Source organism: Xyrauchen texanus, chromosome 49 (genome assembly GCF_025860055.1).
Source record: "Xyrauchen texanus isolate HMW12.3.18 chromosome 49, RBS_HiC_50CHRs, whole genome shotgun sequence".
In the NCBI taxonomy this organism is placed as follows: domain Eukaryota; kingdom Metazoa; phylum Chordata; class Actinopteri; order Cypriniformes; family Catostomidae; genus Xyrauchen; species Xyrauchen texanus.
This window is the reverse complement of record NC_068324.1, coordinates 4,885,839-4,909,555: the sequence shown is the minus strand read 5'-3', so window position 1 is coordinate 4,909,555 and position 23,717 is coordinate 4,885,839. Positions and strand designations below refer to the sequence as shown.

The 23,717-nt window shown below is 39.5% G+C and overlaps 1 protein-coding gene across 3 annotated transcripts in view; it reads right to left on the bottom strand.

Moving 5' to 3' along the window:
- Positions 1-23,717, bottom strand: part of LOC127640717 (leucine-rich repeat and immunoglobulin-like domain-containing nogo receptor-interacting protein 1) — a 91,645-nt gene that overhangs the window by 26,331 nt on the left and 41,597 nt on the right. For 2 of the 3 annotated variants that reach the window (XM_052123420.1, XM_052123423.1), the window contains one exon: positions 19,872-20,012. In XM_052123420.1, coding sequence (XP_051979380.1) covers positions 19,872-20,012 — 141 coding nt within the window. Of the gene's footprint in view, positions 1-1,658; positions 1,959-19,871; positions 20,013-23,717 lie in introns of those variants that run through there. The other variant, XM_052123422.1, reaches the window with a different exon arrangement.

The following is a 23,717-nucleotide window of genomic DNA, read 5'->3' as shown; positions in this document are numbered from 1 at the left end:
TCTTCGTTTGAAAACACGCTAATTTTACTACGTTTATGCCTCTTATCCACTACAACATATTTTTTTCTCAAACGAATTTAGAGCCTTTCAAAAACGCTCTCTTTAACCTCGTGATTTGGAAAATGATGATGTTAGAAAACGAAAAAATTTCAAACTCGTTCTGTGTTTCCTGAAATGCGTAACACTGCCCCCCAGAGGCCAAAGCGTTAAGTTATTTTGGGCAAACAGGTGTGAGCTTTATTTTCCGTGGAATCTTACAACATGCTTCTTCAAACTTTCTCACCAAAAAGCACAGATTTGTCATGCACAACTCAAATAAGAAGTCGGTTATCATCTACCGTAAAATTAAATACTGAAAATGAACAAATCATGGATTGATCCAGGCCGCTTTAAAATACAAACGGTCAAGCAGACCCATTTTGGCATCAGTATATATGCACAAGTAACATTTCTGTTGACAAATGAAATAATAATTCTCAGATAGTGCCTTTATTGCACCATGAGTGCAGTCAATTGCACAGATTACATTCGTACAACCAGTGATCCCAGTGCAAAAAGCTCATTTTTAATGCTCAGTTCACTAGCCATCACTTTAGACAGCAAAACGGCATGCCAGTAAATGTGTGCACACACAGTAAATAGTGTGCATGATGGAAAGCACATTGTCACATCAAGTATGCTGATTATAAAACCCCATGAGGGCAAACAAAATGACATCTGCATTCTTCCGAGCCTTGCATTCCAAGATTGCGTGTACACAACTTGTTAATACATTTGGGTCTTGAATTGATAACTCACACTGAGGAAGTGATATCAGGACCAGTATTTGTGTGGGAAACCTATGAGCTCCTGTGAGATTTATATGAGCTACAGTGGCAAATCCAAAGAACAGCAGGTATAATGGATAGCCCACACACACAAAACCCAGAACCAGCTGTGTTTGAATTGCACAGACTGATTTAATATTTGGTGTTGTCACTGATACTAAAGCACCCGACACACCAATTCTTCAAGTCCAAATCAGATCAATTCAGCAATCACCTTCACTGAATGGCTTACGGTTCATAAAAGACCCCAGCTGGTCATCCTACAGTATTCAACAACCTGCCTTGAGACGGACCTTTATAGTTGCCTAAATGTACTAGATCAGTCCCAAACCATTTAAAAGTCTATTCTAGGATGCCTCTGGTGGAATTGGTTGCAGTGTACCAAGCAATACAATAAGAAAACACATCAAACAGATTTCTCCCTATGTAGTGAAACATCAACCATTTCTTAAATAACTCAATAGCAAAATCATAAATCTAGAAGGAAGCTTCACAGACAAAGATTGACCTATGTTATAAGACTCACTGTGGGATTCTGACAGCATAATGACAACTGAACAAACAGTTCTAACAGAGATATAACAGTAAAAACGAGATACATGAAGCATATATAGACATTATTAATTACGTTATGGATACATTGATAGGTATTATCTGTAATATTATATAATAGTCTTATTATTATTCATTATATACTAATTCAATAGACCTAATACATATTATGATTTATATATTATTACCGGTATAGGCTGTGCACACACACGCGCGCGCGCACACACACACACACACACACACGCGCACACACACACACAGGATTCATTCTGAACTTACAGCATTATTCTGTATCACTGCAGTAAGACAAACACTGGTATTTTCATCTCATAAACGTGACGATCCGGCCAGAAACGCCTTAGATGGTTTCATAGCGAGTAAAATATCCGTTCAATCAAACCTTAATATAACCATAGACGATCAGCTCTATGCAGGTAAAAACTAGTCATATGATCAAAAACATCATCTTCTTCATCTATCTGCTGATCGATGAGCTGAAAGAGTCGAACAGTCTCTTTCTATCCTGTTAAAAACCACAGCAGTGATTCGGCTCCTCTCCCGTCTACAGTCTGGACTCACCCAGCGCCGAATGAGAGCTTCGCACACACACATAGACACGCTGCACGCGCATACAAATAACGCGAGCGCGCGCGTCTCCTGACTGTCGTGTTCTTTCAGGGGTCCAGTAAGCTCATCAGAATGCAAACTGTTAGGCCTATGTCTCCGTGTAAGAGAGAGATAGAGATTATCAAAGGACACTTGAGAAAAATCTCCCTCACAACAGTCAGTTTATCACAGCCTCTAATTAGTAGTGTTGACTCAGCATAAATGTATTTGGGATCAACTTCAAACAGTGTTTAAGGGGTCGTTCACACAGAATGCGTATTTGCGTCTGCGCTGTTTTTTGTTTTTTAAACGTTTTCCTATGTAAACAATTTACATTTACTCATTTAGCAGACACTTTTATTAAAAGCGACATACAAATGAAGAGCATTACACGCGAACATGAGCTAGCCGGACGTACTTATCTGTTCAGTTACGTTTTTTGACACTTTTATTTTTTTTTAATTATTATTATTTTTTTATTTTATTATTATATAAATGCTTACAAAACTTTTACATCAATAGCCAGGATGTATATTAAAACAAACAACAACAACAAAAAAGACAAAAAGGAAAAAAAAATACAAATAAATAAACAGTTTAAATAAAAATATAAAACTGTTTAAATATTTCAATACACTTTACAGCTTTCTTATTTACGTTTTTTTTTTTTTTTACACTGTGACTGTGTCTCGTTTGGAAGGATGCGTCGTCCGGAGGTCGCATTTGTCGGCCGCTTACGTCATCGAGGCTGTCTCGTTTCATTATTTAATTTTATAGCCGACAAATGCGACCTTCGGAGGACGCATCCTTCCAAGTGAGACACTGTCAGTTAAAAACGCGTCTCGAGACACCTGCTTGTCATTTTGGACTTATACTGACACTAGTGGTGTGGATGCAGCATCATTCAAACGGAGTAGGTTTTAGTTAACAGTGCCTTTGTAGCAATTCACTATACACAGTCAGCTATGATTAGTTTAATCCATGAGTGAAAATGTCAAATAACAGGGTGGTTACTGAGATTAAGATAGCAGTAAACACCTGGTCATGTGATATCAACATGGCTGCCCCCGTGAGGGGACCCCTCCCCCATGAAGCATAAAACAGCTTTTATAAGGTTACTCATATGGCCGGATTCTTCATCTCATGTGAGTGGACATGATTTTATACATATGTTTGAAAATTACTATTTATTTCATAAGGAGCACAACTTTTTTAATGAGGAAAAGCTACTGAATGCACAGTTAATGCAAGGACGTGATTGGGGTGAACGGCCCCTAACAAGCTTAATTTATTTCTTTATTTATTGACTTGTTTTAAAAGACAGTGGAGGCAAATGGCAACTTACCACACTTTCAATTTAGTAACAGTAACTATAACTAATAATTAGGGTATTTTGACAAGAACTTGTAAAAGTATGAGTGGTGTTTATAAATTCATAAGAATGAATTGACCCTAATAGAGCTATACTATGGTAATCACAAAATTGACACTATCACTCTATGATGGTAATAACAATTTGAAGCACAATTTAGCCTACATTTATTAATTTATCAGGTATTTTCTTTTTTATTCAAAGCGACTTACAAATAACAAATAAGGATAATGCAAGCAGATGCGATTAAAACACTAAAGCACCATGGTATAAGAATATTATCAAAGAGTACCAGGGTCTGTATCAGATTACTATGACTTTATTTCTAATATCATAACTGAATCATGCTACCATCCACAGCAGTTTTCATTATTATTATTATTATTTTTAAACAACCAGTGTTTCTCTTGTTGACTGCAGTGCTGTACATGATGTCCTGGTGGCGCTGTTGCTCTCACTCAGATTTTCACTTCGTCTAAAACATAATTTTCTGGGAACCTCAAGGATCTGCCTGCAGAAGCTGTTTGAATACAATAGCTGTGAGCAGCATAAACAAATGCCCTCCTATGACATAACAGCTGTCTGTTTAAATTCACAGGGGTCAGCGCACATTGCACACAACCATAACTGCATTTGCAAATGGGCGGCCTAGGGTTTTTTCAGCTCCTCTCTGCGTGATTAATCAGATTAAAGCTGCGTTCAGGAGATTTTCCAGACAGACGTGTGCCTGGATCGATGGCCTTATTCCAACAGAGCTGCATTAATAGATGAGATATGAGAGATTTCTGCAGATGCCACAAGTATGTCGAGACAGGACGGGAGTCACTTAACACCTGAGTGTGTGTCAGTGTCACATTTAACAAGCCTCAAGTTCTCAAAGTGAACTTCCAGTTGTAAGATGGTGAAACCTCTATTATCTTAGTAAGAGGAAGAGAGAGAGAGACGGGAGCGTGATGTGTGTACTAGGGTGTGCCTCAAAACGCTATTTTAGTAATAAGTGTGCTGCCCAGAGAGTCGGCCATTTTTAGGTCAAAATTGTTGCACCGAAAAATTCAAGGTGCTTGTTAGTGCTTGAATTCATGTTACCAATAGACTTATTTATGCCTAAGGGAAATAGGGAGTGGAAAGAGACAGCCTCAGTATTTCAAGACTCTTTGTGACTGGGGAAAATAAGTCAGACAGTAATAGAGCCCTCAGCAGGGATAAAACAAACATCAGAATGGCATCTTCCAAATCGCATGATTTATTTCACAGTTAATGTTGGAACAGCATGACAAATCTGATTCGTTCATAAGGCGTATAAATTTGTGACAAGGGCAGACACATATTAGGCCTAATCTGACGTATGAGCGACACTTGATATGATCTACAAGTCCAGTGTGACACAAAACTCCGTCTGCACACTGAATGGCTTTCAGTTTTAGAATAATCTGTCTCTTTCTGTCCCTTCTTCTTCTCTTTCCAAGACTAGAAAGGTCAAAGAGATAAAAAAAACCCAGTGCAACACTAAACATTACAGAAACAATAGGCTTCTACTGGCAGAATTTTCTTGCATAGCCAGATTTGGGACTATTGCCCATATAGTTCTGACCTGGTCTCGCATAGCCAGATTTGAGAAAATCTGAAAAGTATGATCCACTTTGCAGCTTATTTTGGCCAAGAACCGCCCACTTAGACAAGAAGAGACCATCTGACCGACAAGTGTAGTGAAAAACCGAAGTTTGCCTTTTAGGGGCAATTTATATGAAATAGTTTATAGTAAAATACTCCAACTAGATAGGAAAAGTTTGTCAAAATTATTATTATTGTTATACAGACAGTAAGACAAACAACTAGCTAGCTAGTTAGCTAGATAATCAGACAGTCTGGCTGTTTCTCAATGTGCGTTTTATGTGTTCTTATGTTTTTATGGACTCGTTCGACATCATCATCCACTCCCGAAGTTAAATTCCAGTACTCAAGAACGCAAGTACAGCGAATGGATAAAAATACCCAAATGTGTTCTGGATCAGGCTGAATATCGAGGATGCATCAGATGGTTACTTGTGGGCAAGAACCCATTTGAAGTCCCAGAAGTCATTACAGTAAGGTGGTAAACGAAGGACAATTATTGTTGTGTTTTTCCTCAAGAGATTCCCGCTAAGCTTGCGAAAGTCTGACGGCTCGTGAAGTAATCATACTCTGTCAATGTTTGTTGTTTTGTTGGGCATGATTTTAATGAAGTAATAAACACATGGAGGAAATGAGTGTTAACAGAAGTAATTTTTTGAACATATTACCTGCAAAACCTCACTGGTATGATGATAATGCAGTCACTGGTGTGTGATAATGGCAGTAGTATTCTCACTGATTTCAATTGCGCAACAGGTAAATCGCAGCACATCTCAAAGCTCACAATAGATGTGTTATATATCCTCCTGTCCTTCCGCGTTAATTCTTCCAAGGTAGCTTGACAAGACTAAGAACGCAGTGCATTCTGCATTCTTAGCATTGAGAAATACCCACTGTCACTTAGATAGTCAGATAAACCATGAGATAGATAGATAGATAGATAGAGTGACAGAGAGAGAGAGACAGAGAGAGAGAGAGAGAGAGAGAGAGAGAGAGAAACTTAAAGCAGATCAAAGGCCTTTTGAGTGTTTGTTTACATTTGAATTTTTGACAGTTGAAATTTGAATTAACAAGCATTCCATTGGCCCATTTAAACATTCCATCAATTCAGCCCCACACCTTTTCAGCACGGCTCTTCCGGATTTTGTTATCTAACATCCTGTTTGTATTGAAGCACATTTTCATGATACAGTGCAAGTGTTTATTTTTATCATTTGTGTTAAAATTTCAAACAGTGACAGCTTGTATATATTTCATGTTAAGTTCATGACATTAAAGGAAATTACATTTGTACTTTTTAAAATTAATTTGTCACCTAACATTTTCAAAACACTTACATTTGATTAAAATAGTGGAAAAAGGAATATAAAATAAATCATACATTTTAACATGTATACGTGCATGTATTTGTGTGTGTGTGTGTGTGTGTGTGTGTGTGTGTGTGTGTGTGTGTGTGAGTGAATGTGTGAATATAGTGGCACCCTTCCCTCATCCCGGTTTAACACTCAAAAAATCTTCTGACCTTCACTATAACACGATGGGTGAATGACAAGAGAAGATGGCCAGAGGTGTTACAGAGATATTTTTAGTGACTTTTTCTTGTCTCTTGGAGTTCCATGAGCAAAGAGGCATATTATTACATCCACAGTGTGAAGGTAGACTCTTGTGGATTTATGTAATGATATACAAATTTCACGATATCATCCGATACAATGCAAAGCCTCACAATATGATACGATTAAAAAACAAAACAGCACCCACAAATGTTTCACTCAAACTTATTCAAGGATTCAACAAAAAGTTTGTCAGAAATGACACAACAGTGTCTGACATTGGCAACAAAAAGTAGAGCTCTACAAAACGTTACTTTAACAACAGCACTGCATTTATTCAGTTTGATTGAAATGAGAAAAACATGAGTAATGCATGATTCGGTACCGCGGTAAATAAAATGACATGTTTGATGTATTGTAGCACCAAGACATGACGCAATTGTTTGGCAAATTTGACAAGCTTTATTTGTCTACTGCTTCACAATCTACTTGCCGTTTGGCATCTATCTTCTCATCTATGTACTGTAAATGTGTTGCTCTGTTGTCCTGTGAGCATTCAGCGCCGCCTCTCCGAGCAAGAGACTGCTTCACAGCTTTCAATGTTGCACTGCTCGATCTATAAACACTATAATATGTTTGTTTATGTATCATACGATACATATGGTATTGAATCATGTGTGTTGAATCGTACGGTACAATACGCTACAATATATCGTTACACCCCTAGTAGCTTGAAAGCTCTAGGAGCAGTTACTGTCTCAATTAGGGATTTCAAGGTTTGTAGAATAACAGTATGTTGGCTTTGTCAAGCCAACATAATATTAGACTCTTGAAATAATAGTTTATGCACTTTTCCAACATCGGGCTGCATGGTTCTGGACACCATGTTGAGATATTTCTCTGTGTTGTACTTATGACATTTCCAAGCCCCAGGCTGTAGTGCAGAAACAGCAATTGGTACTTTAAAAGATGTTTCCAACCAATGTCTGCACAGAAATCATCTAACAGGGAGCCAACAAAATCTTGTTCTCTCCTTGTTGTTCTCTTCTATGCTCCATATTCACATCTACCCAGATCACACGCACACACAGAATAAAGGACAGTCAGGATTACATGCATCTTATTTTATGATCACAGATTGAGGGTTTGAGAAAATATAAACCTGGTCACATGGGTAAATGAACAACCCCTGAACCAGTTTTTGATTGACCTATTTTTCCCTGACTCTGAGAGCACCAGTGAAGCGAGAGATCATAAATAAATGGAGATTTTCCATCCAGACAATGCCCTTCATATCCTGCTTCCAAACCTATCAATGATTAAAGAGGAATAGGTAATCCAAAAATGTAAATTAAATATATGCTATAAAAAAAAATCACACAGAAGATCTTCCACATCACTATGTTAGTAAACATCTAATACTAACTCAATCACACAATACATGCTGTCAAATTCCAAGCTTTAATAACACAGTAAATCATGCCAGTAAAGTTGACAGATAAACACAAGCCTTGTAACCTTTTGACCGAGGTCACGAGGTCAGTATTAAATATTAAATAATCACTTTCCCTGTCAGGATGTGGCTTTTGGCCTTTTGTGTTTTTTCTGTCTGTCTGTGTCTCCCCCTGTGTGTTTGCGAGTTGGTCTGTTCCGGTGATGTGGCATATGATTACTTCTCACCTGCAAGTCATCATCTCATCACCAGCCTGCTCTATTTATACCCAGAGTACTCACTCATTCATCGCCAGAGTATTCACTCTACTGGAGCGTTACCATTGCTAGGCCAACTTTGATTTTAGTTTCTTTGTTTTCCCTCATTTAGTATTTGTTGTTGTGCTCATGTGTGTTTCCTTATTCTTCTGATCCACCATCCAACCACCTATCTGTATTCAACGACTTGCCTCTTTAGTTATCTTCTGATCCACCCACCTTCAAGCCTGCCATGCCAAACCATCCAGCTCACTGCTCCACTCCACCATTACCTCCTGCCTGCCCAGCCCTCTGCCTCCAGTGGCAGATCAACCACCTATCTGTTCATCTTCCATCTCATTCCCCAGTTTGTAAATAAATAAAATTTTATAATTCTCTGTGTCTGTATTCAGCATTTGGAATACATCTCTATGGGCAAGGAATACTTCTGGGACAGCACGAAAGACAGTTATGGGATTTCACAGCCATGACAGGTCAGATCTCTCAAATTTGTGAAAAAATAAATGAAATTTCTGTTCTACTCACTCAGTGGTCTACGAGTCTGACTTCCAGTCAGTCCGCTTCCACAGCACCTCCGTCACCTTCTCAGATCATTCATACTTTACGTGAAGCTCATTTCCTGGATCCTGACATCCTGAACTCCGGTGATTTAGGAAAATGTAAGTCCTTTCATCTTCAGTGTTCGGCCAGCAGCCAAACACCTATTCTTAAGATGAGGTGAAGATCTCTTATGTCATTGGGCTCCTTTGGGGAAATGCATTAGCATGGGCCACAGCTGTCTGGAGTGGTCAAACCATCTTAACTCTTTTCCCTCTTTTACTGTTGAAATTAGGAATGTTTTTGACCACCATGTTAATGAAGCTGAATCCAAGAAGTGCCTCTTACTCCGTCAGGGCACTCGAAGTATGGCTGAATATTCAATGGCTATGTTTTGGACTCGATGACTGAATTAAACATGAACTGGCTGTTAATGACAGCTCTGACTCTTGGCTCAGTTGTCTCTCTGTTGATCATTCTAGAGATAACCGTCTGCAAATGCCTTAGGGAAAAATCCAGTCTCTCTCACTCCGCACGCTCTTGTGTCTGTTCCTGGTTGAATGGAAAGCAGCTTGCCGGATGACTTATTAGTTCCCATGTCTCAACCTACTGCTGAATGACTCCAGAGATTAAGGGCAGGTGAGTGTGTATATATATTGCACTCAAATGGGTCATTTCCTTGCCTCTTGTCCCTTTGGAGAGTTTTTAGCCCATATCAATCATCACATCATTCCCCAACTCCTGGTCCTGTCTGGAAATCACTGTGAGTACATTGTTTAATTGAATATCCTCACCAACATCTCCTCTGGTTTTGGGACCTACCGGGTTACGAATTCATAACCCACACATCAACTGAACCTCAGGAAAGATAATGAACTGGAGTATATCCTGCCAATCTTCTACTCTAGTCTGCCCTACCTCCAGCAGAGGTCACTGTTGTGCCATTCACCCAGGAAAACTTGGATCTGTCCACTATTCCTTCTGAGTATCACGACTTAGGTGAGGTCTTCAGTAAGGATTGGGCTATCTCTTTGTCACCTCATCGCCCTATTACTGCTCGATAAATCTTCTGCCTGGAGCCCCTTTGCCCACCAGTCATTTGTACAACCTCTGAATGGGAAGCCATGGTGAAATATGTATACACGATTCCCTATCTGCTGGCATAATCTGCATGTGCTCTTCACCCTTTGGTGCTGGCTTCTTTGTGGCTAAAAAAGATGGCACCCTCCGCCCTTGCATCGACTTTCGTGTCTCAACATCACCACCATCAAAAAAAAACAAATAATCCCTCCCTCTCATTTACTCAGCCTTCGAACCACTTCACGGAGCCACTGTCTTCACTACACTGGATTGTGTGATGCCTATCACTTGGTGAGAATTCAAGACCGGGACGAATGTAAGACTACTTTCAACACACCCCTAGGCCATTTTGAATATCTCGTGATGCCTTTTGGTGTTACTAAAGCCCCCGCTGTGTTCCAAGTCTAGGTGAATGATGTCCTTCATGATTTCCTCAACCTCTTTGTTTACCTTGATGATATCCTGATCTTTTCCTTTCACCCCTTCAGAACACATCAGCCATGTTTGTCAGGTTCTGCATAGACTTCTGGAAAATCTACTGTTTGTCAAGGCAGAGAAATGTTAATTCCTTATCAATTCAGTCAGTTTCCTGGGCTACATAATCAAAGGTGGGCAGGTGAAGACCGATCCAGAGAAAATTCAAGCAGAGGCAGAATAGCCTAAACCTACATCCCTAAAATCACTACAGTGTTTCTGGGTTTTGTAAACCTATCATCGATTCATTAGGGATTAACCATGCTCGCATCACCTTCCACCCCTTTTCATTGGACCGTTGAAGCAGATCAAGCCTTTGCTAAACGTGTTCACATCATCTCCGGTGTTGATTTCAGCCTGACATATCTCGTCAATTCATTGTGAAGTTGGATGCTACTGACTCTGGTGTGGGAGCGATTCTGTCCCAATGCTTCGCCCCGATGACAAACTCCATCCTTGTGCCTTTTCCCGCAGCCAAACCAGTGCTGAACGTAACCATGTCAGTAACCATTAATTACTGGCAGTCAAGTTTGCCCTGGAGGAGTGGTGGTACTGGTTGAAGAAACTGAAAAACAGTTTCAGGTATGGACCAACCATAAAAACCTGGCAGTACATACAGATTTCCAAATGACTGAATTCACCGCAAGCCCACTGGGCTATATTTTCTTTTTTTTGGGGCATTTCAATTTTACTCATTCTTACTGCCCTGGCTCCAAGAATGGCAAGCCCAATGTCCTCTCCCATCAGTTTGTCACTGAGGAGAACCATTTGAGCCCTGAAACTATTCCTTCCTGTGTTGTGGGGGCTATTAATTGGGAGATCAAGCCAGTGGTTTGAGAAGCTCAACACACCCAACCCGATCCTGATACTGGTCCTCCTGGATGTTTAGTTGTTCTTGATGCTGCTCATTCCCAAGTTCTCCAGTGGAGACATGCCTCCCCGTTCACCGGTCACCCAGGTGCCAGTCGCACACTAGACTTTCTTAAAGACACTTCTGGTGGCCTACCATGGACACTGATACTCAAGCCTTTGTCGCTGCCTGTTCTGTATATGCTCGTGGGAAGGCTTTGCATTGCCTATTCTCAGAAGCCCCATTTCACACATTTCCCTTGGCTTCATTTCAGGATTGTCCCCCTCCTTGTTGACCGCTTCTCAAAGACAGTACATTTTGTAGCTCTTCCCAAACTCCCTAAAGCCAGTGAGACTGCTGATCTGCTGATTTAACATTTCTTCCGTCTCCATGGCATATCATTGGACATTGTTTCCGATTGTGGACCACAGTTCTCCTCCCAGATCTGGAGAGCCTTCTGCCGGGCTCTTGATGCATCAGTGAGTTTATCTTCTGGCTTCCATCCTCAGTCCAATGGTCAAGCGGAGAGAATCAATCAAGAGTAAAAGCAGCATTACGATGTGTAACAGCCCGTAATCCTGTCAGGATGTGGCTTTTGGCTTTTTGTGTTTTTTCTGTTTGTGAGTTGATCTGTTCCATTGACGTGGCAGCTCTCCCCTCTTATTACTTCTCATCTGCAAGTCATCTCATCACCAGCTGCTCTATTTATGCTCTATATCATCGGCAGATTGTTCAGTCTACTAGAGTGGTACTAACCCTAGGCCAACTTTGATTTTAGTTTCTTTGTTTTCCTTGTTTAGTATTTGTTGTTGTGCTCATGTGTGTTTCCTTATGCTTCAGATCCACCATCCAACCCATCTACCTGTATTACCCACCAACCATTTACCTCTTCCATCATCTTCAGATCCACTCACCTTCAAGCCTGCCATTCCAAACCATCCAGATCACGCTCTGCTCCGCCATTACCTCCTGCCTGCCCAGCCCTCTGCCTCCAGGAGCAGATCAACCACCTGTCTGTTCATCTTCCATCTCATTCCACAGTTTCCAAAATACCATTGTCTGTCTGTCTCTGTGTGTGTGTTCAGCATTTGGGTTCAAACCATTGTTCAGGCATAACATACCCACTGGCTGTCTGCAAGGATAGTATACTGGTTCTCTCTCAGAAATCAGGTTTTACACTTCATGAATCTATTTCCTCCAGACTCAAAGGCAGCTATTCTTTGAGGAATAACCTCTGCACTCAAACCTTACAATAATGAAACCCTACAGTGCTGAAATCTTACAGAACAGTTCTCCTCATATCATTCTCATTCCTAAGTCATTTGGATTAAAGTAGAAGTACAAGTTAGAAGTAAAAATGTGTTTTCTTTAGCAGTGGTTTTGCATGTTGGTTTGAATTCAGCCTAACCTTAAATGATTATGGTGACATTTTTGCAAAATAATATTACCTTTACATGTATTGTGGCAGTTCCAATGTGAAAACCATGTGGCACTAAAAGAGAGTACAAAATGTGTCCCAAACAGATGAGGTTTTATAGGTTAATGCTCTATCAAGTTTTAAATCAACAAAACCTACCTTACACCTAACCCATAGCATCATAAAAAGCAAATACGACCTGAAAAATGCAATTGCTGACAACTTACCACATACAGCGTGACAACATGCCCTGCTACACCTCATTACTGAAATCTTGCAGTACTGAAATTCTACAACACTAAAATCTTACAGTATTGAAGTCTTATGGTATTGAAATCTTACAATGTCCAAACCATGTAGTGTTGAAATCCTCCAACACCACCAGAACTGAATCCTCTTTGGTTTCAGTCTTGGAATGAGAATTGATCTTGTATAATATGTCTGGAAACCAATAGTCTATTTTTATCTTGCATCTCAATCACGACTTCAGTTTATGGAATTTTCCAGACGAATGCTAAAATTGTGATCAATTAAAAAACACTTAGCTTGTGAAAAGTTAACTTCAGGGAAAGCAAAATATAGACAGACGTTTGGGAGTATGAATGCAGACCAGCAAGAAGCTTGTCCTATTTAGTAAGAGCAAATACAATCAGTACATCTTATGATAATAAAACTGCATTAAGACAGGAAACCATCATGTGCAATTTCAATGAAAAAATTTGCTGTTGAACAGTTTTAAAGTTAAAATCACAAAGCAAACCGCATTGGTAAAACACTAGTGCTGAAATAAATGGAAAAATCTTTACCAACAGTATGTTTCACACAGGTCAGGAGAAAGAACAACGTGACAGAGTGTTTAGAAAGGGATCATGTGGCTATTTGATTGATCTTCTTTAGGTAGATACCCTCCCTAAAGACAAACCCCATCTAAAGACAATTTAATTAAGAGGCAGATGGTGGCAGGGGAGATAATCCTGCAGAGTTTGATGTAATTCAATGATGATTAAAAAGCCATCACTGCTTAACCCAAATGTAATGGCGGTCTCACATTGACCACACAGAGGGTGCGAATCACAGAGTTACACAAAAGGGCCCCTCATGTGACTGATGTAAGCAGCTGAACTCATCTGGAACTATTGCTTGAATTTTCCATGAGAAAGACGTCAATGTTCCCTGGTGTATTAGTGGTTTTGTTCCTATACATGATGGAGACATTTTACATCTAATTAAAGGGGTAGTTCATGCATAAATGAAAATTCTGTCATCATTTATTCACCCCCTATGTTGTTCCAAACCTGTACAACTTCCTTCTAGAAAACACAAAGGACAATATTTAGCAGAATGTTAAGGAGAGCTTTGTTCCATACAATTAAAGTCAATGGTGAGTGAGGGTAACATTCTGCCTAATATTTCATTTTGTGTTCCACAGATGAAAAAAGTTATAGAGGTTTGGAACAACATGAGAGTTTGTAAATGATGACACTATTTAGATTTTTGGATGAATCATCCCTTTAAATGTCATTGATGGATTCATTGTGGCTTGACAAACGTTCATGTTTGCTTTGGCTTCATTGTCCTTATGATAAGCAACATTGCACGTAGGATCTATTTTCAGGCAGGATATTTATAGAGATGGAATATTCAGAACGGTCACAGGCTGGTTTAGATTCATCCCAGGTTTATAATCACTGCTGGAAATTTCCATCCATTTCATAATACTACAAAACTATTTATTATTTGATTACTGGCAGTGCTTTGTAACATAATTAAATTAAGAAATAATTTAAGTAATTAAGTGCTTTCTGATGAAAATGAACAACACAATGCTTTTATTATAATAGAAAGTTAACACAAATTTTGTATAATAAATCAGCAAGTGAGTTTGAACGAGGTACATTAGGAAAGAAAAAAGAGATTTATTAAATAGCTTGGTTGTTTTTCTACTACACTGCAATGAGATTAAAGGACCGTTCAGATTGAAGACATTATTGCGCTAAAAAAGCTAGAGTGCTACGCAGGTGTCTCGAGATGCGTTTTCAACAGTTGAGGTTCTTTTCAATTTGACATGTCATCCAAAAAAGTAGCACTCCTCCACGAGACCTTTAAAAAACGGCAAGACTCAACACTCAAAGACATCCATCTAGTACATGTTGACATTGAAAACAATTGAAAAACAGCATGGACGGATGCAAAAATGCATTCGATGTGAACGGCCCCCAATGCTATTGGACAGTGTGTCAAGAACCGGTTCTTAATTGTAACCGATTAATTTTTTTTTAAATACCAAAAGTCTATGATTGTCATGACTTTTGGTTCTGTTAACGATTCTTAAATGTGCATTTTCTGCAGATGCATACGGAACACCATACTAAAATAATTTGCCTTTCTTGCAGAGCGAAACACAGAGCGTTGTTGAAATCTTGATGGCCTCATCATTTGGCAACTGCTGAGGGCAACAAATGCATAAAAATCACACATCTTATTTCCAAATATTTCTTCATGAAAGTAAGAATCGTTAATGTAACACAAAAGTGAGTACTGTAAATGATGACAGAAGTTTAATTAACTATCCCTGCCAATGAGCAACTGAGTTTGAGTGAGTTACTGTTATGTTCTCTAAGACCTCTGGTAACCAGTTTCCTGTTCCAGCTCACATTATAACCCTCCAGACACACATTTGTGGCATACTCTCCAAACTCTTTCCATTTCTCTCACCACTGGCTACAAATCTCCTTCCCAGCAGCCTCCTCACCACCCAAAAAATGTCTTCACACTGCTGCCTCTCAGTGGGAACAGACTGACCTTGACGACAAGTCCTCACTCTTAAACGCAGATTACACCAAATCTTAAGCCAGAACACATGCTTCCAGAAATCCATTTTTCCACTTCTGATGGTTTTATATCTCAGCAGCACTATTCAAACGAACAGGACACTCAGACTACAGTCAGATTTACTGTGAGGCAGCACAATCATTTCTTTATCTCATTAAGCATGTATGGATTCCTGAGCATGAATATTCAAATGTTCTTATCAATATTCACAAAGTATTGCTTGGTTTTTCAACCAATCAAACACACAAATCACACACATAAACAGAAGCATGCAGGTTGTTGTATGCTTGAGTTTTTAACAACTACGATCAGAAAATCACAGATTTTAACTGATATCTGCAGCGTTCCTTAGCATGCTCCAGCACCTTGTGATGAAACGACTGGAGGAGAGCAGCAAGACTCACTTTTCAATACATCTAGCGATTTTAATAAATCACAGAAGAGCCATTGGGTACCTGAACCATGAAACATGCAAAGGAACCATCAGTCCATGTACCAAAAGTGCCAGTAGATCAGGACAATACTATCTGTTTATCCTTAATGATCAACTTAGTCCTTGTCACACATTGCCAGACCTTTTGCATGAAGTTGAATCCACTTCACAGCATATTCTACACCAAGAACCGCCTACCGAACATGGGACTAAACACAGTACGTTTATTTTTTCATGATTCAAGGATATCTCATTAACATGCTACTAAGTGTTCCAAACAAAACTTCAAAAAGGCTTCTATTACATCTCAATTGATGCTTCTAGTCAGCAAAGGACTAAAAGTAAAACAAATTGAGAATTAAAGAAGTAAAATAGAAAGGAAGAAGTAAAAAAGAAGGAAAGAAAAAAGAGAGGAAGGAAGGAAGGAATGAAGGACGGCATAGGGAAGGCAGGAAAAAAGAAAGAAAGAGAGAAAGTAATACAGTATGAAAGAAGAAAAGAAAGAAAAATAAACTATGAAAGAAAGATGTACAATAGAAAGGAAGTAAAAAGAAGGAACGAAAGAAGGAAGAAAATAAAAGAAAGACAGAAGGAAAATAGAAAGGAAGGAAAAAAGGAAGGAAGGAATGAAGGACGACATAGGGAAGGCAGGAAAAAAGAAAGAAAGAAAGAAAAAAGAGAGGAAGTAATACAGTATGAAAGAAGAAAAGAAAGAAAAATAAACTATGAAAGAAAGATAGAAAGATACAATAGAAAGGAAGTAAAAAGAAGGAAGAAAATAAAAGAAAGAAAGAAAGAAAGAAAGAAAGAAGGAAAATAGAAAGGAAGATGGAAAAAGAAAGGAAGTAAAAAGAAGGAAAGAAAGGAATTAAGGCAGGAAGAAAAGATTAAATTAAATAGGAAGGAAAGGAAAAAAATAAAGGAAAGAAAGGAGGAAGAAAGGAAGGACAGAAGAAGGAAGGAAATGAATGAAGGAAGGAAGGATGGTAGAAAGTAAGAAAGAAGGAAGAAAAGATGGAAGGAAGAAAGGAAGAGGGAAAAATAAGGAAAGAAAAAATGAAGAAGGAAAGAAAGGAAGAAGGAAGTAAGGAAGGGCAAAAGAATTAGACCCCAGTATGGTCCTCTAGAGTTTCATATGAGATCTCAACGGAGTCTCAAATGGTGCTCAGATTTGCCAAGATACCAAATTCTTGAGACAGACTGTGATAAAAATAAATCATACATGTATGAAACAACCAAGGACTCAAAGAAATCTCCTGAGCTATGATAGACACTTAAAAGCAAAAAAAAAAAAATTTAGTTTTTCCTTGGTAGCTCTTATTGTAGCAACCTGGTACCTTGTAAACAACTTTCCAAGTGGACTGTTCAGATTGACAGTTGGCTATTTTGAGAAAGCTCTTGCCAATTTTGTGTCAATCCATTCACTGAACATTTTTGCATCAAATGTTCAGTGAATGGTCTATAGCTGGGCTATCTCAGTCAGAGACTCAACACATCTTTAAATCAAATTGAATTAAACAGTTTCTCTAATGTGACCTTCTGCATTGACATATAGTTAAAGAAGGGATTGGGCAGGCTTGTGTGGTCTGTCCCATAGTCCCTTTATCCTTTCAAACCCCTTAATAATTTGATTGAAACATTTTGTGATATAATTCAAGGTCCTGAACATGGAGAGAAACATTCCCAACCCGGTCTTCTCTAAGTATGCATAGAAACGCTCACAGGAGCATTTATGATGAATTTCTGAAACATTCACATTTTAACAGAAGCCATGTAGAGGACAATTGTGGGAGATATGTCCTACCCTGCTGAAAAATCCAATTTAAAGGTAGATAATTGGTAGCTGGTTTGTTGCTGGCCCAAGCTGGTCTACCATCTTAAAAACAGATTAGCTAGAAATCATCTACCGTGTTTCAAAACACATTTTTCAACAAGATAACCGCTCCTGACAAGACAAATGCAAAACAAAGTCAATATCTACAATCTGACAGAAAGAGACGAGAGCTTCCTAGAACATCCACAAGACTCTGAACAGTTAAACCATCTTCAGAGGAAGGAAAACGCCCCACCCGTCTGTTCTCTGTCTCAGATGGAAATCGAGCTCCCCTTATGCTCTCTGTTTTTGAGAAAGAGATTCACACATGCAGAATCTAGTGTGTCGTTTGTCTTCAGTCATGCGAAATGCCGTCCATCAATTTTACTGCAGGCTTGTTTCCTTTACGCACAGCCACAATAAATGATGGAGAATAGAGGCAAGACGTGAGCGAAAGAGAGAGGGAGGGAGAGCTGTAATGTTTCCACACAGAAATGGATTTCAAATCCTGGCTTATGGGTTGGAATTCATATGGCATCATTCAAAATGACTAACCACAGTAATACAAGGTTCATTTATTCCATTCCAGTGGATGGATCTTTTCCTTCATGGTCTCTGCCAGCTATGAGAACTGCTCTGCGTAAAACAAAAACTACTCTACAACCAATTACATGAAAAGAGCCATTAAGGAATGGTGGATCTAACAAGTGACTCTTGAGTATATTAAATAAAACTGTGTTGAATGCTGTATTGCATAGCTAGACTTTTAACTATCTCCTTAAAATATCACCCACATTAAGGTTTTATTGGCCAAGAACCCCCAAGAAATGCCCAAAGTTATTTTGAAAAGACAGCTAGCTGGATCAGCTAGATCAGCACAAACCAGCAACTAACCAGCGAAACCGCTTGGACCAACATAGAAAATCATTCTAGTCTAAGCTGATCTTTTCAGCAGGGAGGAAGAAACTGTGGGACTGATCAGTTTGTGATGTTTTGGGGCATGTAAATAAGTCCACACTTGTACACTTAGTTTGAAAGTCACAATTTATAGTGGAGGAAAATGCTGTTCCAGTGTGAACGTGATGCGAAAACTTCGCTAAATCAATGCATTTTCAAACAAATGTGTCGAAGCAGACAATATTGGATATAACCCTGCAAGAAAGTATCTTGTTTACTTTCAAGATAAGTGTCTCCAATGACACTCTTGAAAATCTTTCAAAGATTCATTGCCACAAACGTTTGTAAATTCCTCCAAAACTTTCATAATGGTAGTCCAAGGCCAATTCCACCCTAATACGGCTTCATATTCACTACGTTTACTTCTCTCTTCCACACTAGAACCACGTTTTCCTCCACCATAAGGGAAAACGTTCTCCATTACGGCATCCTTTGAAAAAATAAATACAAAAATGATGTTAGGAAACTGAAAATGTGTTTTGAAACTAAATTAGATTAGTATGGACCTGGTCTAAAACGAAGTGTCTCAAACAAATGGAGGATTTGATGGAATGAAACTCGGAAACTTTAGCAAATCCAGCGGCCAGTTCTTCCACAGAAATGCTCATTGTTGATGCCTGGTAACATATACAGTATACATGAAGTTGCATGAAGCAAGCCAATCCGATTACAGCTTGACATTTTGAGAAAGCTCTTGGGATTTTTGTGTTTAATAAGCACCAGGTGGTCCATACGCCCCCCGGAGCAACCTGGATTGAAGTGCCTTGCTCAAGGACACAATGGTGGTGGCTGTGGGGATCGAACCGACAACCTTCTGCTTAACAGTTTAGTGCTTTAGCCCACTACACCACCACCACTCTATGTTATTGTAGACTTGGGCCAAAACTAAAACTGACTACATATTGGTGGGTGTGCTGTTTTGATCTCTCTGAACTTGCAGGTGTGGACACCTTACAAAGGTCAGCTAGTGACATTTACGTTTTTGATTGGCCCTTTTAAACTCCTACAGTAGCTGCTGCCTTTCATATACACTGACATCACTCACCATGCTCATTTATTGTCAACACAGCACATCTCTTTTATTCTGAAATCAACTCTATTTCATCTCTGGCACATCGGCTTTAATATGATTTAAAGTGTAGCTGGAGGAGACGGCAGTATACCGAGAAAAATACCATGCCAGAACTTATATAACATCACAGAGACACAAATCATCTGCTCGGCAAGAGAGACTGAGTTGTACTCACAGCAGTAAACGCTTCTCTGCTCTTTAGTGTGGAGGCTGGTTCACAGGGAGTTGTGCAGGAGATAGAGACTCGTTCTCTCCTGGGTCCACATGCCCTCACTTTATGTCTGCTCAGTGGACAATCCCAAGGCAGAGGAAACACCTACGTTCAGAGAAACAGAGAGAATATTTTAATAAAAGTAATAAGGATAATAGCTACTACTGTTTTTCTTTTTATTTGACTGCACTTCCTTGCATACAATTTTATTTTCATTGCATTTAATGTCTTATCGGAATTTCTTGTGCTAAAAAAAGCGATACACAGCGCTATGAATAGAACAGAATGCAGCAGTCTCGAGACATGTCTGTTGAAGTTCTTTTAAACATGACACTGTGTATGAAAAACAAGGCACAACTGTCAAAGACGTCCATCTAGTGGCACGCGTTAATCCCCCAGACGTCTGTCCGATGCATGTGTTTACAACTGGAAAACATATTTTTAGGTTGTTTGTTCATCTGCAGTATGTCTACAAGACATTTGCTATTGGATGTCAATAAGACATTCAGCAGATGTTTTTGAGACGTTTACGATTTAGAATGTTTGTAAATTTTATCCTTTTAAGATGCTAAGCTGGTGTTAATTAAAATGCAATGCTTTCCATATGAAAAGATCTAAAACAGACATCTCAGAGATGTACATGTGCTATCCTGTGCGATTACTTTTCAAAGTGACGTACGAGTTTTGTCTGGCAAAAAATACCATGGACTTACATTTAAGGAGGGACCAAAGGCTAGCAGCCACCCAGAACACCATAGCAGCTGCATTGCAAAACAACAAAAACCCCTCTGAACACCTTAGCACTGCATAGCAACACCCAGAGCAGATTATTTGTGTTGTGAGGTGTACAATTACTTTTCTAAGCAGTCAAATGTAAATTTTTTGCCTCATGGACGATAAAATTGGCCAAAATATCTAGTAGCCACTTAGAACACTATAGCAACTGCATGGCAACACCCTGGGAATGACCCGAATGACCCGCAACAACCTAGTATTCTGACTGCAAGGTTCCTTTAGAAACGATGAAAATCTAGTTTAAATGGTACTTTTTTGTGAAATTTCTGCACTATTAGCAGCACCAAACGAAAATGCAAAAACATGGATTCTTTTCAAACAGTCTCTCAACCTGCCATTGGTCGCAGAAATAGTTAGCCCCACCCCAAATGTATACATTTAGATTGCTATTGTTGGATGGCTGGTAAGCTTAAACAAACAGTACGATATTTCGAAAGTTATAGTTTTTACACTTTGGGAAAATCAATCGATTGGCAATGTTCATTAAGTTGGGATAAAATATTTATTTAAATTGAGCAACATACAGTACATGTTTCCAAGCTTTAAACCAGAGTTTTTGCAGATTTACTGTAAAGATACCCAGTACTTCTGAAATGAGAATTATGATTGGATCTACTGCAAGCCAGGGGCGGACTGGCCATAGGGAGAACCAGGACTTTTTCCAGTGGGCCGGCCAGGAAATGGTGATGAACAGGCCATGATAAGCTTAAACGGGCCTCCGCGTTTCGCTGAATGGGCCGCAAAACGGTGCTATGATATGGAGAAGGGGGCCGCAATATGCTGAAAAGTACAGCGAAAAAGTACCCCCTCCCCCAACTGCTCAACAACTTTTGTGCCAGTTTCCATGAAATGCCAATTTCTTTTCCCAATCCGCCCCTGCTGTGAATATCCACTGTATCTGATTGGCTCCACTGGGAGCGTCTCCTTTTCTCCTCCTGGCCACACAATTAGAGTTTCTCTGTCTCTGATTAGTCGTGAGGTGCGACTGCAGGAAGTAATTCAGGAGTTGGACACACGCTGAAAGACCATCTTGCCCACCCATCATTTTCGGAGTGAATTTCCCGCTGCTGTCTCATCTCCACCTGAATCCCACCTGCGCAAATCATCAAAGCCACTTCCTGTATTACAGCTCTCTGCTCGGGGAGTTTGGGACAGGGATGTGGGTATTTTTAATAACTATGAATGTGCAGATTTTATATAATAGGGGGACTGTACAAATTGTCGAAATAAGATTATACTTATTCATGAATCAGATCATTATACAGTAGAGAAATGGAATATTCTACTAAGAGTTATGACTCTCCTAAATGTCAGCTTAGTGTTGAAAGTTACCTGTGAATGAGAAGCTGCATCTTTAGCTCTATGATATAATTTCTTGTCTTGGAGCTTATTCAATGGCTGTTTAAAAAAGCATGCTACCATACTGCAATATAGTATAGTGTGCACAGATGCAAATCTTCTCGATGCATGGAATTCCCAAAATAACCTACTTTCCAATCATATCAGCAATTTTTCTCTAAGAACTTACATTTTTATTACATTATTTGATCAGATTGACAGGAGTTAAGGCATTTTTTTTAACAATGTTGCATACTAATGCTTGAAATGTCATTATCAGTAATATTTCACATACAATAAAAATTTAAAAACCTGTCGGCAGTATTCAAAGTATAATGCACAGTATGCAGTAAGCAGTACGCCAGTATTCAATTCCAATGTTAGCATATCCGTAATACCAGAATAATGGTATAGTAGCACTTCATCTACATAAAGTCTCGCCTTGAAATTTGTTAAATCTGAAAATCCCACTCGAACACTGAGAAAATTCCTGTAACACAAAAACTGCCTCTAAAACAGAAGTAAATGAAAAGAGTACATTCTGCTTTAAAACCATGAACTGTGACAGCAAGCCAGAGTTATAACCAAACCCTCAATAAAACCAGCCCGACTGGGTTTGAGAGAACAAAAACACAGCCATTAGCTGAGAAGGAAATGTGCTGCTCAGATTTAGGAATTTTTTGACGAAATTTATTTTAATGAGGAGGCAACATGAAACGGTCGAGAACACATAATAGGATGCAGATGTTGCTTTTTCATAGCTCAGGAATCATGTTTCATTGATCAATTTGAAGTAGACAATTTATGAGAAAAAGAAAGAGCACTATAGCATTTTACATGTTCAATACAAGTTAAGCTCAATTGACAGCTTTTGTGGCATAATTATTATTATGTACCTCGGGGTCCTGTTCACAAGTGAGGGGACAATGGAGCGGGAGGTTGGCCGGAGAATCGGGGCAGCGGGGGTGGTATTTCACTCACTCTATCTCACCGTTGTCAGGAAAAGAGTGAGGAAGGCAAAGCTCTCGATCTACCGGTCAATTTTTATTCTTACCCTCACCTATGGTCATGAAGGCTGGGTCATGACTGAAAGAACTAGGTCGTGAGTACAAGTGGCCAAAATGGGCTTCCTCAGAAGGGTGGCGGGCTTCTCCCTTAGAGATAGGATGAGGAGCTCAGTCATCCGTGAGGAGCTCGGAGTAGAGCCGCTGCTCCTTTGCGTTGAAAGGAGCCAGTTGAGGTGGTTTGGGCATCTGGTAAGGATGCCCCCTGGGCGCCTCCCTAGTGAGGTGTTTCAGGCACTTCCAGCTGGGAGGAGGCCTCGGGGAAGACCCAAGACTAGGTGGAGAGATTACATCTCCACACTGGCCTGGGAACACCTCGGGGTCCCCCAATCGGAGCTGGTCAATGTGGCTCGGGATAGGAAAGTTTGGGGCCTCCTGCTGGAGCTGCTGCCCCCGAGGATGGATGGATGGATGGATTACTTTACACAGAAAAGGACACATAAATCCTGCTAAGAAGCTTATTGTTAATGTCACGTGGCTGTACTTTTGAAAAAGAGAGTATTTTAACAAAAAATGGCCCCATTCACTTCCATTGTAAGTGCCTCAGTGTAACCTTGAATTTAGCTTTTTTGAAAGAAAAGGAGTGACAATTCAAAATTAATTTTTGTGGTTA